This window comes from Solanum verrucosum, unplaced genomic scaffold, assembly GCF_900185275.1.
Source record: "Solanum verrucosum unplaced genomic scaffold, falcon-dt-bn FXZP01000115.1, whole genome shotgun sequence".
NCBI classification, from domain to species: domain Eukaryota; kingdom Viridiplantae; phylum Streptophyta; class Magnoliopsida; order Solanales; family Solanaceae; genus Solanum; species Solanum verrucosum.
The window spans coordinates 1,917,136-1,934,221 of NW_026020680.1; the positions used below are offsets into that span (position 1 = coordinate 1,917,136).

The 17,086-nt window shown below is 31.6% G+C and overlaps 1 protein-coding gene and 1 pseudogene across 1 annotated transcript; both read left to right on the forward strand.

The window, feature by feature from the left end:
• The first annotated feature begins 4,814 nt into the window (after positions 1–4,814).
• On the forward strand, positions 4,815–10,041 carry LOC125812170 (NADH dehydrogenase [ubiquinone] 1 beta subcomplex subunit 10-A-like). The gene is made up of 3 exons (XM_049491666.1): positions 4,815–5,155; positions 5,243–5,291; positions 9,676–10,041. The coding sequence occupies exons 1-2, from the start codon at positions 4,870–4,872 to the stop codon at positions 5,275–5,277; spliced, it is 321 nt and encodes a 106-aa protein (XP_049347623.1). The 5' UTR covers positions 4,815–4,869; the 3' UTR covers positions 5,278–5,291; positions 9,676–10,041.
• LOC125812265 (E3 ubiquitin-protein ligase UPL5-like) lies at positions 5,875–15,339 on the forward strand (annotated as a pseudogene).
• The last annotated feature ends 1,747 nt before the right edge of the window (positions 15,340–17,086 follow it).

The following is a 17,086-nucleotide window of genomic DNA, read 5'->3' on the forward strand; positions in this document are numbered from 1 at the left end:
TGTAGAAGACAGTTCATGCTACACTAGAGCTGATCAAGATAAAGCACTGGAAGAGTTTCAAGAAGCAAGTGGTAGCAGCTGTGTGGGAAGCAATGGTATATCATATTTGGAAGGCAAGGAATTGGAAACACTTTAAAGGAGTGCATACACAACATACAGATATAGTGAACACAATTAATAGAAATGGCTGGAATAATACTAATGTTCAAGAAAACAATAAAAGCTAGTAGGTGTAGTAGATTTTGGCAAAAATTATGTAATTGGATGTTTTCTTTACTTTTCCTCAGTATGTTGAGGTTTGGATGATTCTAAGTTTGTTTGTGGCTTTATGTTAATAATAATATTCACATTGGTTGCCAAAAAAAAAAGATTCAAACCCTGCAATCATTTCAAAATTGTTAATGAAAACAAACAGATAAAAAGTGCTTAAATTAAAATTTTATTGTTAATGTGAAATATCTTTAACAAGAATCATACTATTTGTGAATTGTCAACCATTAAAATGGTTTGAATATAGAACAAAATCAAACAAATTAAACCCTAAAATTGAACTTTAAAAAAGTTGAAACTCTGACTCACATACGTGAAAGTGATGAAGCCCAAGATACATTAAAATAACAACGAATAATTAAACAAATCTTAATTTACCTCTTTTTGTGACTGATTATCAAGAATTAGTTTTGAATTCGGTACATGCAAACATGTTTTGAGATGATTAAGTAAGAAGGAGAGATGGTGGATGTGTGTGAATTGTGGTGGGGACTGAAATGCGGGTAATTAGGGAGGAAAAAAGTGATGTGAGAGAAAGTAATTAAAATGGTTAATGTACCTTTAATTAATTAAGGAATTTAAATTTTAAGATAATTGTTTAAATGCATATTTAAGGAATTTGTGTATCTGATTTAACTTTTTAAAATATATGGTATAATTATTAAAAAGTGGTATTATGAGTAATATTTTTAAACTATAGGTAAAATATGCATATATAGTAGTTAAGTATGTCTAATTATGTAGTTTAAGAAAAGAATAAGGAAAAATTACCTAACTACACATTATTTTTTACCCCATTTTCTATTATTCCCTTTCATTTAAAAAAATTTAAAAAATTCCTATTTTCCTTAATTTCTCTCATTTTTCCAGATACATCACTCTAAACAATCACCCACAATTTTTTTTCCTTTTTTCACGCCTAAAATCACTCCATGGTATCACTAATTACCTCTATCACTCCATTTTTTAATTTCATATTCTTTCTCTTTCTAGTTCATCATTTGCAAGTTATTGAAAAGATAGTTTTTGATCATCTTCTTCATCCATTTTTTCTTTCCAATTAATTCATCATCGATTTTTTAAAATCTTTTAGCTTTTTCATCTAAAAATTTCTGATACATATGGATGATGGTCCATCTTTTGGTATTGTGATTACCCAATTAGTAGAAGGTATCATACATTTTCGACTTCAAAATTGACCGTAGAAAAAATGTCTAAAAAAGGGGGGAGAAAGGTCGAGTTGATGGTGGTTTCGGTAAAGGCTTTAGATCGAGATCTATAGGTGACGCTAGAGATGTACAAAATCGAATTGAAAACCAAGAAAAAAAACCCAATTTGACTTAGTTTGGTATTGAAAAAAAAATCCGACTATATTTGGGTTGGTTTGGTTTTAACTAAAAAAAACCAACCCGAGACCAAACCAACCCGACATTATATATATAATTTTAAAATTTTATTTTATACATAAAAATATTTACTTTGATATAATTTTTAAATATTTCATATACTTTTTCATAGTTTTTATCTTTTAATATATTATTTCAAGTTTGAAACTTAGATTCTGAATGGTTCAATAAAGATTATAGTCCACAGATGTTGGTAATTATAATAAAGCTTAAATCAAAATCAAATTAATATTAATGCAAAAATAAAATCAATTAACTACTAAGAATGACAATAATATTGAATATTTGTTTTTGGTTTTACATTGGTTTAGACAATTCAAATACATAATCTAATTTTAATTTCCTTTAACATTTAGTCATGTAACTAATACTTATTAAACTTATTTTAGCATGATTTAGTACTTTTAAATTATGACCATTTTCATTATGACTTGTTAATTTGCAATATTTGTCTTACGCGATTTCATTATTATTATTTTTTTGTTGGATATTTTAGTGTCATTACTCATATCATATTTTGTGTTATTTTCTTAAAAAACACCTTAGATAGTTGTATTTTGGTAGGACTAAAGAAATATTTGAAGTACAAGTAAATTATATGTTTGTATGAATACTTTACCGGAAAAAACCCGAAAAAATTTGAAAATCCGAAAAAATCTGAAAAACTCCGAGGTTGAAAAATTCGAGTTTTATTGGTTTGGTTTGGTTTATAGATTTAAAAATTCGACACAAATGATTTGGTTTGATATTTGAAAAACCTGAACCAACCCGGTCATGTACACCCCTAGGTGACGCCATTGTTGAAAGTGAAAAATAGCCATGGGAGTTGATATAAAGCAAAGGAGAAAGTGTCGAAGGATTTCTTCATCATTTTTATTTTTGCTTTCTACAGATCACATTGTTGATTATTTTTTTTCAATTTTTTGTTGTTCATCTTTTTCTAATACATATGAGTTCAGATTTTTGATGTATCTAGTTATTTTTGTTTCTTAAATTAATGTATAATGCATTTGTTTCAACATTATGATACATTACAATTTTATCATGCACAATGTATCGTGTTCAAATATTAGTTTTGATACATAACTTTAATTTATTGAAACACAAATTACTATGTATCATGTTCATAGTTATGTATCAAATACATAACTATTACAAATTTCGTTATCTTTTACACTAGATACATACACCCAATCTTATTAAACTAGAAAGTTATGTATTTATAGACGTCATCAAATATTATTGTTGATACATAAACCCTAAGGTTTTATAACAATATTAGTTTGTATCATATTCATAGAAAGTATATGACACAAAATTGATAGAGTAACTGGTTGATTTTTTTTTTTTGTTGTTAATTTTTTCCGAATACATATGAGTTCTGGTCTATTTTCATAGCTAAATGTCTCAACAAAATAGATATAATCATTATGTATCAGATACTGTTTTCAACCTTTTGTATCTGTTTCGATTTGGGAAATATTTGAGAGAATAAAATTTGAAATTTGAATTGTTTGAATCTATTATGATTTGGGAGAAATTGACATCAATTTAATTTGGGGAACTGGCATTTAACTTTACGTTTATTTTCCTTTTTAATTTCAATGGACAAGTTCGTCTAATGTATCAAATGTTATGTATCCGGATGACACAAATTTGAAGGAATTTTTATAAATTAAAAAAGAATAGTGATAAAATGTAATTTATTCCTTACACTATGTGATTCCTAAAAATTAGAGGAAATGACACATATATACAACTGATAGTTATAATTATCAATAAATAGCCTAACAATAATTAGCATTTAATAGACAAATAAAAAATAAGCACAAAATGGTCCAAATTAATAAATGACATTTTAATAGTTTTTTTTTTGTTTTCCTCGTATAACCAATCATCACTAAACAACAAAAATAACGGAAACATCAAAAATTAAATGTACAATACGTAACCACCTAAAAACGTAAATTATGTATTTTCATATGTTTTTTTATTCATTACTTGATAAAAAAAATTCCAATTGTATACTTGATGATTGTATATAGGTAAAAGAATGGTGTATTCATTCACTTAGTATATTAGTATACAATTATAGCTATGTTATCCCTTCCAGTGTATACATATTAAAAAATCAATGCATACATAATAAAAAATCAAACACTTCATGTATGCATTGCATTCATGTATACATATTCGTGTATTCATTCCCTCAAAATTTGTATACATTTCAGATTCTTTATTCAGTGTGTAAATGCGGATTGCACATTAAATTTAAAATGCTCAATAGCAAACACACAAGTTGAATCGGATAACGAGAAGAACTTACATGGCTAAAATTTAGAGTTGTGGATGGAGAATCCACAAAATTAGAATGAGAATACTTTTTTTTTTATGAATTATCCTAGGGATAACTTTCTTAAACATGACAATTGATACCTACAATCAATTATTGTTATGTAAGTTTTTGCCTAAATTAGATATACCTTAAATTTCAAAAATTAAAACTCCAAAAAATTGAACGACAATACAAGAGGGGGATCAAACATAGGCTAACAGTTAGAGAAATTGACGAGTAGACATCAACAAACCATAAAAAATTTAAAAGCGGAAGAGAAAAAATAGACACTATGAACGAATATTTTTATAGAACTCAAATATGTAAAACTAATAAACAAAAAGTAAATCATCTTTTATTCAAAGTAATGAAGAAGAAGAAGAAAGAATTAATAAAAAAAACCACAATTCAAAAGAATCGTGTGTGTATGGAAAAGAAGATAAAAAAATAGGAAGAAAAAAACCACTTCCCAATAAAAAGGACACCATGGCCACCTTCTAAAATTATTTAATTTAATTAAAAATGAACTTCCCAATACGTGGGCTACTAATTACAAAATTTAATTTTCAAAACCTTTTTTTTGTCAAAAAAATAAAAGAACGCTATATGCTGCCAATTAGTAAAATGGAATGTCATATTGTGCCATTTTTTCTAAAAATTATACGAAGAATAAAGAGAAGGCCCAACTATAAATGTAGAATAAAGTTGGGCCTAATTAGTGCATTGGAGTAGGTCAACTTAATCGAAGTTCAACCCAAGCCCAAATCATTGAACCCAAATTCACTCATCATCTCACTCAAATCCCTATCACTACAAAAATCAATTGGAGAGAAGAAGAAGAAGATTCTGACAGAAAAAATGGGGCGGAAGAAAGGAGTACAGTTCGATGAAGGAGCACCCGATGATTTCGACCCGAATAACCCGTATAAGGATCCGGTAGCTTTCCTCGAGATGAGGGAGCATTTGGTGAGGGAGAAGTGGATCGACATTGAAAAAGCCAAGATCCTCCGTGAAAAGCTCCGTTGGTGCTACCGTATCGAAGGTATTAACCATCTTCAGAAGTGCCGCCACCTTGTTCAGCAGTATCTTGACGCAACCCGCGGTGTTGGGTGGGGCAAGGACCTTCGTCCTCCCTTTATGCATGGTCTCTCCCTTTGCTCATTTATTACTTGTTTGAGATTTAAAGGTTTTGTTTTTGGTTTCTGAATCTTATGTATTCGTTTGATTGCAGGGCCTAAGGTGGTTGAAGCTGTTGAGTCCGAATGATTCTGTTATCTTAGGTATTTTTGATTTCTCCCTTTTAGTAGATTGGAATTATTATCAATTTCAGCTTCTATGAGTCTATTTGAAACTATTTCATTAATAATAGTCTAACCTAGAAATAGAAACTTCAATGTAGGAATCTGGGACTCTCCAGAGAGTTTGGTCAAAATCTAGAATCATGAAATGTGAGGTGGGAGTCCACTTAATAATATTGCCAATCTATAACTAATCAGACTAGAAGATTCAAAAATATGATTTGTACTATCTTCAAATCCATGGCCAGTATGAATCTGTAAACTGGAAATATCTTAACTGATTTAAAACATGTGACATGCTATTATTGATACTTTTGGGTTATGTATCACAATAGTTTTAATTCACTATGCATACCTCATGAGTCATGAGTGACTCTATTTTTCAATATTTTGTGAACATTGATGCACAACATATATCAGTGAGGATCACATTTACTATAGTCTGGCACTATACCTGCATTTTAGATGCTGGCACCACAGTCTGATCCTAACTCGATCAGTGAGGTATCTTTTTCCCTGTTTGTCCATTACGAGAGCCTGAAGCCCTCCCGATCAGCTAGGAGGGATGCTGGCACAGTATGAATCTAAAGCTACACTAGCACAAGCTGTATCTGCTACTGCTTGTGATATCAACTCTTTTAAGGTAGCATATATCATCCAACATCTTGCAACCTTCTTCCCAAAACTCTTCTAGACTTGGGCATGCAGCTTAATAAATAGCATGTGAAGTATTTCTAGTATAAGAATCATACATCAACTATATTTTACTCAAAGCTAGTTAGTCTTGCTTCAATTTCAAAGAGGCTCATCAAAGTACATATGCACTATCATAAACACTATAAACCATTAGCATAACTCATGATTGCTGCTCAAGATAAAGTAGGCATTTACCCAATCATATCCACATCTTGCATGTAGTTGTCCCAATGCATGCTTATATGTGAGGAGCATACATATACCACTACTCTGGAAACATAGAATTCAATAATTCTTTCTAAAACATGCATAAATCAATCTGATATCATGCATTTTGATTTAAAACCAGTTATGAGACAGATTATAGTAACCACAACTTCACTCCCTGTTGGGATCAACTCCAAAGCATCTTTAATGATCTAGGAAAAAAACAATCAAAACTTCAATCAGAGTTGGCTAGACTCCAATTGACTCAACAAGGGAAAATATTTATTGATCTATGATCAAACAAACTGTCAAATCGGTCACCTGTTATAATCCATGCTTTAGCATTTCAATCGATATCTCAAGAGTCCTGTATTTACACTTATGCCAGCCCTAACATTCTATCAATCGTGAGTAAATGAAATTTAACTCAAAACTGTAAGAATAAGAGTTAACTCTTACCCTAGGGCGCATGATGTCTTTAATTCTTACCTTTGGGCTTAGGAAATGACCATTAAGCAATGGGTTTCTTAAGTCTTCCATTCTCAGTGATTGTTCCTTGCTAGTGACACACTACAATGTCTTAGAATGAATCAGGACATAGCTTTCCCACGATATAAAGTATTAAAAAAGATATCCAAATTCCCTTACAGATTCCATGAATCTGGTGCATCTACCAGTATGCTGTAGATCCTTCAAACTTTTGACGTTTGCATAGGTTTACTGTGAAAGGATAACTTAACAGAGTAAAACTTCTGCAAATGCACTAGATTTCTCTTCTTTTCCTTAATCTTTTGGTTCCATCACATTTGTTTTTTCAATTCTTTCATTGTAACTTAAACTCAATATAACAAGTTTAATCCATGCATAAAATCCAAGTCACAACATGTTTAGGAGTCGGGGTATTTTTGGTGATTCTGTTTTTTTCTGTGTTTTTTGTATATACAGCAATTGGAACTCAAAGTTATTCAAACTTTCATCAGGATTTTGCAAATGAAGCTAAAGAAACTAGCTGCAATACAAGTTTGACCTTGGTCACTTTGATTGTTTACTTATCTATCCCTATGATAGCCCACCCACAATGATTCCCTTTAAATAAATAAAAAATGAGGGGAAAGCAACAACCACAGAAAAGCACAGGAAATTTATTTGACAATGTAGGTTAAAATGCCAAAATGCTGTTAAATAGAGGTAAAACTTTCTTGATGAACTCTTTCCCTCCTTAATCTTCCTCTTCATTTATCTAGCAAAGTTATATTAGTGTACAACTCCACTGTCAGTTGAAACCCTTTTTACCTTCTTGACACCTTTCACACCCTTGGCCAGAAAATATCAAGCTTGGCCTGACCAATTGGAACAGTTAATACACTTCTGATAATTGAGTCATTTTTCACTAAAGCTTTCTGTATTCTCTAGAAAATTGCCGTCATTTCCACACACTGACCTATACTGATGGTTAGGAGCACAACTAGTAAAAGGGAGGTAGCAGTTTTGAATTTTGATAACAGTTATTTTTATTTTAGTCCACCATATTTTGCGGTTAGTTTTGGTCCTTGTAATGTAGTTCTCAAAACATTGAACCTTCCATTTAAGGTGAATTTCATCATTTAGTGAATGCAATCAGCAAAATTACTTGAGAAGTTCCATATTTGGCTTCCACCTCCATCCTCTTCCTTTGATATGGTCTATGCCATCATATCCCTCTTATACACTCCGATCTTGCCTTCAACGCCTACAAGCAACTGCCTTCCTGGATAGTTCACAGAGAGTTGAGCAGGTATTCATAAAGAAGCGAAGTGACTTATTTGAATAAGATGTAGGTGTTTGAGGATATATGCAATGAAAGAGGGAAAAAGGGCAGTAAAAGATTGAGCTTTTCAATATCCTATCGAAATTTGTTGATTATACTAGAGGAAGGACTAAAATTGCTCCTCTTACAAATTGAAGATCAGATATAGTAAATGTAATAACACAGGAATTGGGATTCTGTCGAAGAGGACTGGAGGTGTCACTAAACTTAGGAATATGAATAGAACCATAAAAGAATTACAATATCTTTCTGATACCATCAATAGGTTCGTTAAGACTTGATATCACCATTCTGAGTCATTTTAACAAATAATGTTTTACAATTGCCATTGTGATGGCTTCTTTTTGCAACGACAAAGCAAGATTCACTAGTCTTGTCATGTACTGTTATTAGGGAGAAAGAGGATGAGCTTTATTAAATAAAAAAAGTAGCAGGGATGAAAGAGGAGAGTTGCAGGAGGGGAAGTAACATTAGAACAGACATGGATATTTCATTTGTATAGTTACGGAATAAAAATAACGGGACATAATATAGTATGTTATGTTTCACGTCCACATGAATTTTTAAACCTTACTGAAATTAGATTTAAAGGAGAAAGTAAATGACAACAACATGACCACAGGCATACATCATTAAGAAATTGGTAGGTTTTATGAAGGGTTGATCGAGAACTGACCAAGTTTGACCAACATTGATTACAAGTTGACCACCATAAGAGTTTGTAGGATGATTCAAGCATGGTCCCACATACCCCGCCAGCCTCACGACTCATTTGGTCATGTTAGGGCTTTTATTATTTTAAAGTACTTGGACTTGGGGAACCCATCATTTAGCTAGTTATACATTGAGGTGATGTAGGGTTTTGCGGAGTTTTTGATGAATCATTGATGAAGAACTCTCTTGAGAGAGCATGCCTTTGTGGGAATGATCTTTATCCTCTTCAATTGAACCTTTTTTTGGATTCATCTAGTTTTCATGTATGAGTTTAAGTTTTCTTCTTCTTTGGATTAATTTCTTGTAATTGGATTACTAATTAGTAGGTTTAAGTATATGTTACTTGGCTTGACTAATTAGCGAATTGCTGCTTCTATTAGATGTTGTCCAATCTTTCTTATTCTATCTCGATCTTCACATTTTTTTCTAGTTTTTAATTTCCTTGTGTTAATGCCGTTCGGTAAATATCTTTTACTTTCATACCGTATGGGCTGGTGAGGTAGAGTAAATAGTCTTGTGGAACAAAATCAATAAGTTGGCTTCCTTATTTCCTTTCTTTTCTCGAACCAAACATGTTCTTGGATAGAATGGTTTCTCAACAATCTGCTAGTTAATGAGTAAAAGTCAGTTGGCAAGTTGATGTGGGCTCTACAAAAAAAGAACAAGTCTATTTGTTTGTCCAGTGAAACTATATTTCAAAATTAATCTATGCAAGTTGAATAGTGATAACAAATTGCTTTGAGCACTCAAACATGTATAATTGGGGCAAAGAATTGCAACTAAAAATTCATATTTGTAGGTCTGTTTTTATGTTGTAGATTTTAATGATCCATGTTTTGATACACAATTCTTATGCAAGTTCTTGACTTTGCAATATATCCTGGTTTTTGTTTTACATATAAAGCTGTGTTCCCTAAAGTGTGACATTTCCCCTTTTTGCAGGTTTGTATTTCCAGTTAAAAGTATAAACTTCAGAGGTTGTTGGGCTTACCAACTTGTGAATTTCAATGTATCGCTGCTTCTGTTATTCACTGCTTAAGACCTGATTTTTTAGTTTCCTGTCGTGTGAAAAACGACAATGGTTTGCAATGGCTTTAACTTCCTTGTACTTTTTTTTTTTTTGAGGGAACTATATTTCATAGTGGAAATAAAGGAAAAAACTCAATTTTCTTCCTTATTGGTGTCCTGGTCTTTGTTCTATGCTTCCTCTATCTTGTGTGTAATGTTGGTCATTAGTCATGATTAGAGGCTGGTATTTTGTATTCTGTGTTGTAATATTGGAGCTCTTGAGAAAATTAACACACTTTTGTGTTAATTTTCATTCAACTCGTTTTTTATCAGACTCATTCGACTCGATCAGCTCACTTGCCACTCCTAGGCAGAACTTTTAGAAAAGTTTGCCACTCAGGTGTAGGGGTGTGCATCGGTCGATTCGGTTCGGTTCGGTTTTATGAATTATCGGTTCGGTTTATCAGTTTTTAAATACGCTAAACCAATAACGAACCAATAAGATAATTTTTTATCGGTTTTCGATTTATCAGTTTTGGTCCTTAACGGTTCGGTTTTTGGTTTAACCAATAAGAATATGCTTATAAAATAAATATACGACTTCTCTAATAAATTTGACACGATAAGACAATAATGTAACTTTACAAAAGTTCATAAAATAGAAATAATAATAACAAACATGAAAAAAACTATACATGTGTAACACAGAGAAATAAAGAGGAATATGATTCTTACTTTAGGTTTTGACGATTTGTATAATGTAAAGTTGTGAATTCAAAGTCACAGCGAAGTATGAATTGATGGCTAAATGACAAAGACATAACTATTAAGATATTGAGATTAATATTTATTATTATGTATGTATATGTAAAAGTATAAAATTACTAGTCTTAACTCTTAATGGGTTATCGATTTACCCAATATTGAAAACTAATACCGAATCGATAACCCGATAATTTTTTTTTATAAAACCATTAAGAAATTGTTAACCCAATAACCCAATAACAATAAACCAATAACCACTTTTTGGGTTCAGTTTATCGATCGGTTCGATTTTTGCACACCCCTACTCAGGTGCAATACTAATTTATGGAACAATAGATATGTTCAGGTTTAAGCGCAACAGCAGTATTGTCCAGGTTAGTGCATCATTACAGAAGTTTTAAGTTTGTCTATCTAGATTTGTTTTGATCAATTATCAAGAATACGGGTGGGTGTACATGACCGGATTGGTTTGGAATTTTCAAATATCAAATAAAATTATTTGTGTCAAACTTTTAAATTTATAAATCAAACCAAACTAATAAAATCCGGGTTTTTCGGGTTAATTCAGATTTTTCAAATATATTTTAAACTTTTTAAAATCAAACCAAACTAATAAATCTTGGATTTTTTTGGGTAAATTATTCATACAAACACATAATTAACTTGTGCTCCAAATATTTCTTTAGTCCAACCAAAATACAACTATCTAAGGTGTTTCTTAAGAAAATAACACAAAATATGAGATAAGTGATGATACTAAAATATTCAATAAAGAACAACAATGAAATCATATAAAATAAATAGTTCAAATTGATAAGTCATAATGAAAATGATCATAATTTAAAAGTACTAAATCATGCTAAAATAAGTTTGTTAAGTATTAATTACATGATTAAACATTAAAGAAAAATTAAAATTAGGTTATGCATTTTAAATGTCTAGACCAATGTAAAACTACAGAACAAATATTAAACATTATTGTCAGTCTTAGTGTTGAATTAATTTTTTTGTTAGCATTAGTATTGATTTGATTTTTAATTGAGCTTTATTAGGGTCACTAATATATATGAACTATAACCTTTATTGAATTATTGAAAATTCTAAGTCTTGAAAAACTTAAAAGAACATGTTAAAAGATAAAAGTTATGAAAACTTACAAGTAATATTTAGAAATTACATCAAAGTAAATAGTTTTATATATAAAATCAAAGTAATTAGGTTTGAGTATGAGAATCTGATAGTATCAAGACTAGACTTCACTTCCTGCCCTAAATAATATTTACTTTGTATTGTTTTCCAACCTTTATTGACTTTTTGTAGAGTTTTTTGGCTAAAAACATTCTAGAATATTACACAACATGAATTGTGCATAATCTCATTAGAGAATGTATATGATTTGAGTAGTTGTGGCGATTTTCGAACAACACTAAGTTACAAGAAAATTACCTGTTTAGGTCCTATTTATTATGCGGTGACTGAAAAAACAAAAAATTCCTCTCGAATGTAAGTTTCATGCATTTTTATTTTAAGTGAATTTTGGTACTGATATTTTTTTTCCCTTGTGAGAGAATCTATGCATATTTGAATCCCAAGGTAGTCAACTGGATTGTAATATCTGATTTTGGAATTGATGAATTAATTATACCATTTTTATATTAATAAAGTATAAATATTTGGTTAATAAATTAATTTTTATATTATAACAAAGTAGATTATAGTAAATATTTGTATATAATTTTTTTTGCATTATAGTTAATATTTCTTATATGATTATTCATCATAAACTAGATTAGATCTAATTATATGAAATAGTGTAACATTTACATCATATTTCATAAAATTTAAATTTAATCAAACTCAAAAATAAGAAAATTTTATTTTTGATTTATAATATTATAAAAATTAATTAAAAAAATTGATTCTATTAGTACTAAAAATAACCAATTAAACGTATATACATGTACCAATGGAGAATTTTAATAGTAGCTTAGTTGATCAACTATCTAAACTTTTATGTCGTAAGTGAAAATTTTATCCATCATGTAATTTTCTCTTTCATTTTGCATCTCATATTCTTGATAAAATAATTTTTATTTTTTTAAAATGCCTATCAATTATCAAAATGAGAAGATATGAGGTAGGACCCAAACAATTTTTATTAAAAAATAATCCCTCATATACCAACTCATATCTATGTCTCTCATACCATAACATTTTTCCACATACAATTGCTCATTTCCTAGTCTGCTAGATTTGGTAATGCTTTATATGTTTCAGGATATGGCTACAAATCAATTGCTGAAAAACTTATTCGTAAATTTATCAATTCATTTAGTACATTGACTGGAGATGCTTCAGAAGTATGTGTTCTTTTAGTATCAGTGTTTTGTAAACTTCTGAAAACCGTGGTTGGGGTTGATGATGAGCTGTAATTGGTCAAACCAAACATTGGAAGATTGTAGGATTCTACGCAATACAACTATATAGCTTGTAATTGGTCAACTATTGAGCACAAATAATCCTCAGGCTTGGCAGCTCACCAATGAATTAGCTTCACTAGTCTTCGATATTTTGAGAAGCAATGATCATTCAACTCTTAAACCCGGGCATCACATCATAAGGATGTTGAAGAAGTTTCTTGTGATGACTCCAATGCATACTATTAATGAAGAATCCTCTCAACATTTTCACATATTTATCTCTTCATCTGTGCTTGAAGCTTTAGTAATGCTTTATATGTCTCCAGATAAAGCTAAGAAACATGTTGCTGATGAATCGATTCATAGATTCATCAGTTCATTGACTAGTACAGTTTTGCATATGGAGAGATACAGTGAATGTGCTCAATTGATATTAGTGTTCTGTAAGCTACTGAGAAGAGTTGTTGGGCTTGAGGATCCCTTGTATAGATTTTGTCGGAGTAGTATAAGGGATATACTAGAGGCTGTTGGGATTGCAAGGTGCAAGAAAAATGTTGCTGATGAATTGTTAGCATTGAATGATGCTTTTATGTTAGTTCGTGAGGATGTAGTTGTTGATTTATCCCCGTGAGTTAGAATTGAGTATGGGATCAGTTGATTCTACGGGGTTAGCACTGATGAGCATTGTGAATGATTTTACTGAGTATATGTGTTTGGTGAGGGCATTGTTGCAACAACCTTTCGACTCTAAAAGTGGTGAAGCAGTGTATGCTGAGAGTACATTGAAATCTTGCATCATATTTTTTCTGACTTGCATATCATTTTATATGATTTGCTAGGTAAAACAAAGCGATGCTTAAGGAAATTGGAAGATAATTTGTTGATTAATGAAGGCAGGCTTATCGTATCATGGTGATTTCAGTCTCTTGTAACATTGAAAGAGTTAAACAATATTTCTAAGTTGTTTAACAACTCGGAGGTCTTTTGGCAGAAGTTGAGTCAACTAAAACTTTCACTGTGCTTTCTAATCGGGATATATGCAGAGAGTTTTGATGATTATCAGTGGATCATTGAGCACAAGGAGGTAACAAATTTCAAAGTACGGAGACATTTCACAACGAGGATGCTTGAAGAAGCTAGAGTTGGAAACAAGGAGGAGTCATATGAGATGCTCATCGATAAGTCCGAGTTGTTGGAGGTGTCTTTTGAATATACTGTTGTTAAGGATCCTGCATTACTGCTAGGCGATCTGTTATTGCAATTCAAACATGAAGAAGCTACTGACCTGGAGTGTTGAGAGAGTGGTTCTTCTTGGTATGTTGAGAGATGTTCAATCTTCACAAAGCTCTCTTTGTTGCTTGTCCCAATGATCGAAGAAGGTTTTTCCCAAATTCAAGTAGCTTTTATCATCTTTATGCGCAAATTTACATCTAAAAGGTATTAACTTTAGTCATTAATATACATTTTTGGTTGCAGCATCTAAGGTGGATCCGTTACACCTCGAGTATTTCACCTTCTGTGGTAGAATGATTGTAGTGGCATTAATGCATAAAGTACACATCGGAGTTGTATTTGATCGTGTATTTTTCTTGCAATTGGCTGGAGAGAAAATTTCATTGGAGGATATTCAGGATGCAGATCCCACCTTATACAGTAGTTGCAAGCAGATACTCGAGATGGATCCTGAGACAGTGGATTAAGATAAACTTAGCTTGACCTTCGCTTATATGCTAAAGAGTTGGGATCCATAAAAATAGTCGAACTTTGTCCCAATGGGAAAGATATTGTTGTGAACAGTAAGAATAGAAAGAAGTATGTTAGTCTCCTTATTCAACATCATTTTATCCCATCAATTGCTTCGCAGATAGCTCATTTTTCTCAATGTTTTTCTGATATCACTATCTCAAGTATCAAGACTTTCTTGTTTCGGAGTTTATATCTTGAAGATCTTGACAAAATGCTTGATGGAGTGGAACTGCTATTTTTGTCGAAGATTGGAAAGCACATACATAATACAATGGATACGAAGAAAATGATCATCAAATATCCTGGTTTTGGAAGGTAGTCATATATCGTCACAGTATTTAAACTTCACACTTTAACCCGCTCTTTCTAACACATCTTTATCTTCTTTTTTCTTTGAGTGCAGATAGTTGAGTGTATGTCTGCTGAGAAGAAAAAGGCGCTTCTTTTCTTCTGGACTTCAATAAGGTATCTACCTATAAAGGGTTTTCGCTGTTTAGATTCTAGACTTTGCATATCTAGAACCTCAGTGTCTTGTCAGCACTTGCCTTCTGCACAAACATGCTTCTACCAGTTGTGCGTTCCTACTTATTGTGATAGGTTTGTGATGCAAAATTGACTCGAAATGATCACCCAAGAACTTATTGGTTGCAACTTCGGTAACCTATGATCACACATAGTCTGTTTATACTATTGTACTCAAGCGTAGAATATGCTTTCCAGTATAAAACTCTGACTTTATTATATAGAATCTATGAATGTCATTCAATTTTAATTATCGTCCTCAACCTTCTCCTAGTTCTGATACTCTTCAATGTATTCCTAACTTGATCACTTTGGAAGATAATAATAGATTGTGTATTATGCCTGGTGAAAAAGAAATTAAAGAGGTTGTTTTTAGTTTTAGTGTTTTAAGTGCTGCAGGGCCAAATAGATATAATGGAACATTCTTCCAAAGTTGTTGGGATATTATCAAAGAGGATATCATTGCCTATGTTCAAGACTTCTTTAGAGGGATAAAATTGACCAGGTACTTCTTGCACACTTGCCTAGTGTTAATTTCTAAAATTGACACCCCTAGTTGCTTTGGTGAGTTCAGGTCTATAAGTCTTTCAAACTTTACCAACAAAATTGTTTCCAAAATATTTTCCTTGAGATTAAATCCTATGTTGAAAAATATAGTCTCTCATTTTGTAAAGGAGAGACTAATCACAAAGAATGTTCTTTTAGTTCAGGAAATTATTCAGAATATTTTTAAGACTAACAAGGGTGGCAATGTTGTTTTGAAACTTGATATGACCAAAGCATATGACATAATGTCTTGGCACTTTGTGATATCTGTTTTGACTAAGTTTGGCTTCTCTAAATAATGGACGAACATGATCTTTAATCCTATCTCTGAAAATTGGTACTATGTGGTTATTAATGGCGCTATATATGATTTTTACTCTTCTTCTTAAGGTTTAAGATAAGGTGATCCTCTTTCCCCCTCTTTTTTTTTTTTTTTAATTTTGGATGTAGAGGTCCTCTCTAGATCTTTAAATGATCTGAACGATCATAATATGTTCATCCCCTTTTCCATGCCTCCTAATTGTCCTAATATAAACTACTTGGATTATGTTGATGCCATTGTTATTTTTAGTAGTGGCAATACTCCTTCTATGAGACTCATCACGAACTGGATCAAAGTATATGAGTCAAGTTCTGGTCAGCTAGTTAATAGAGATAAAAACTTCTTTTTACCTGCTTCTAAAACTTCAGCTCGAAGGATTAATAGGTTAAGGAGATGTACTAATTTCATGGACAAAAACTTTTCTTCTATTTATCTTGGTTTCCCTTTGTATGTTGGTAGAAAGAAGCTAGAATATTTTGATTATATGGTTAGTAAGGTTGTCAAAAGGTTTAATAGTTGACATGGTAAGCTTGCTCCAAGTTGAAAAGAGAACCACACTTAGTTGATGTGAGGACTATCCAAGTTAAAGGGGGAACTCTTACTTAGTAGAGTGTGGGTTTTTCCCAAAGTTAGGTCTCATGAGATGTAAGCCTTCACCTAGTGGTGTTAGGGTTGCAATCTCCGTATCCAATGAACTAAGACTTACTTAAAGAAGTACCTCATAGTGTTCAAAAGCATAAATGGATTTAGACATGCTTAAGTAAGTATCTCATAGGGTCCATCTTAATAATGAACTTAGACATGCTTAAAGAAGTGTCTCATAGGGTTCAACCTAATAATGAACTAAGATGTGCTTAAGGGAGTGCCTCATAGTGTTCTAAGGACTAAAGAGAGGAACTAGTTTCCAACCAAAAAGTATGAGTATGAGGACCTAAAATTGATACTTAGCATGAATAGTATTATGGGATGCTATTCATGCATTGCACAAGTATGACTTAAGGTTATTCAAGAAAGTGTTCTTTTG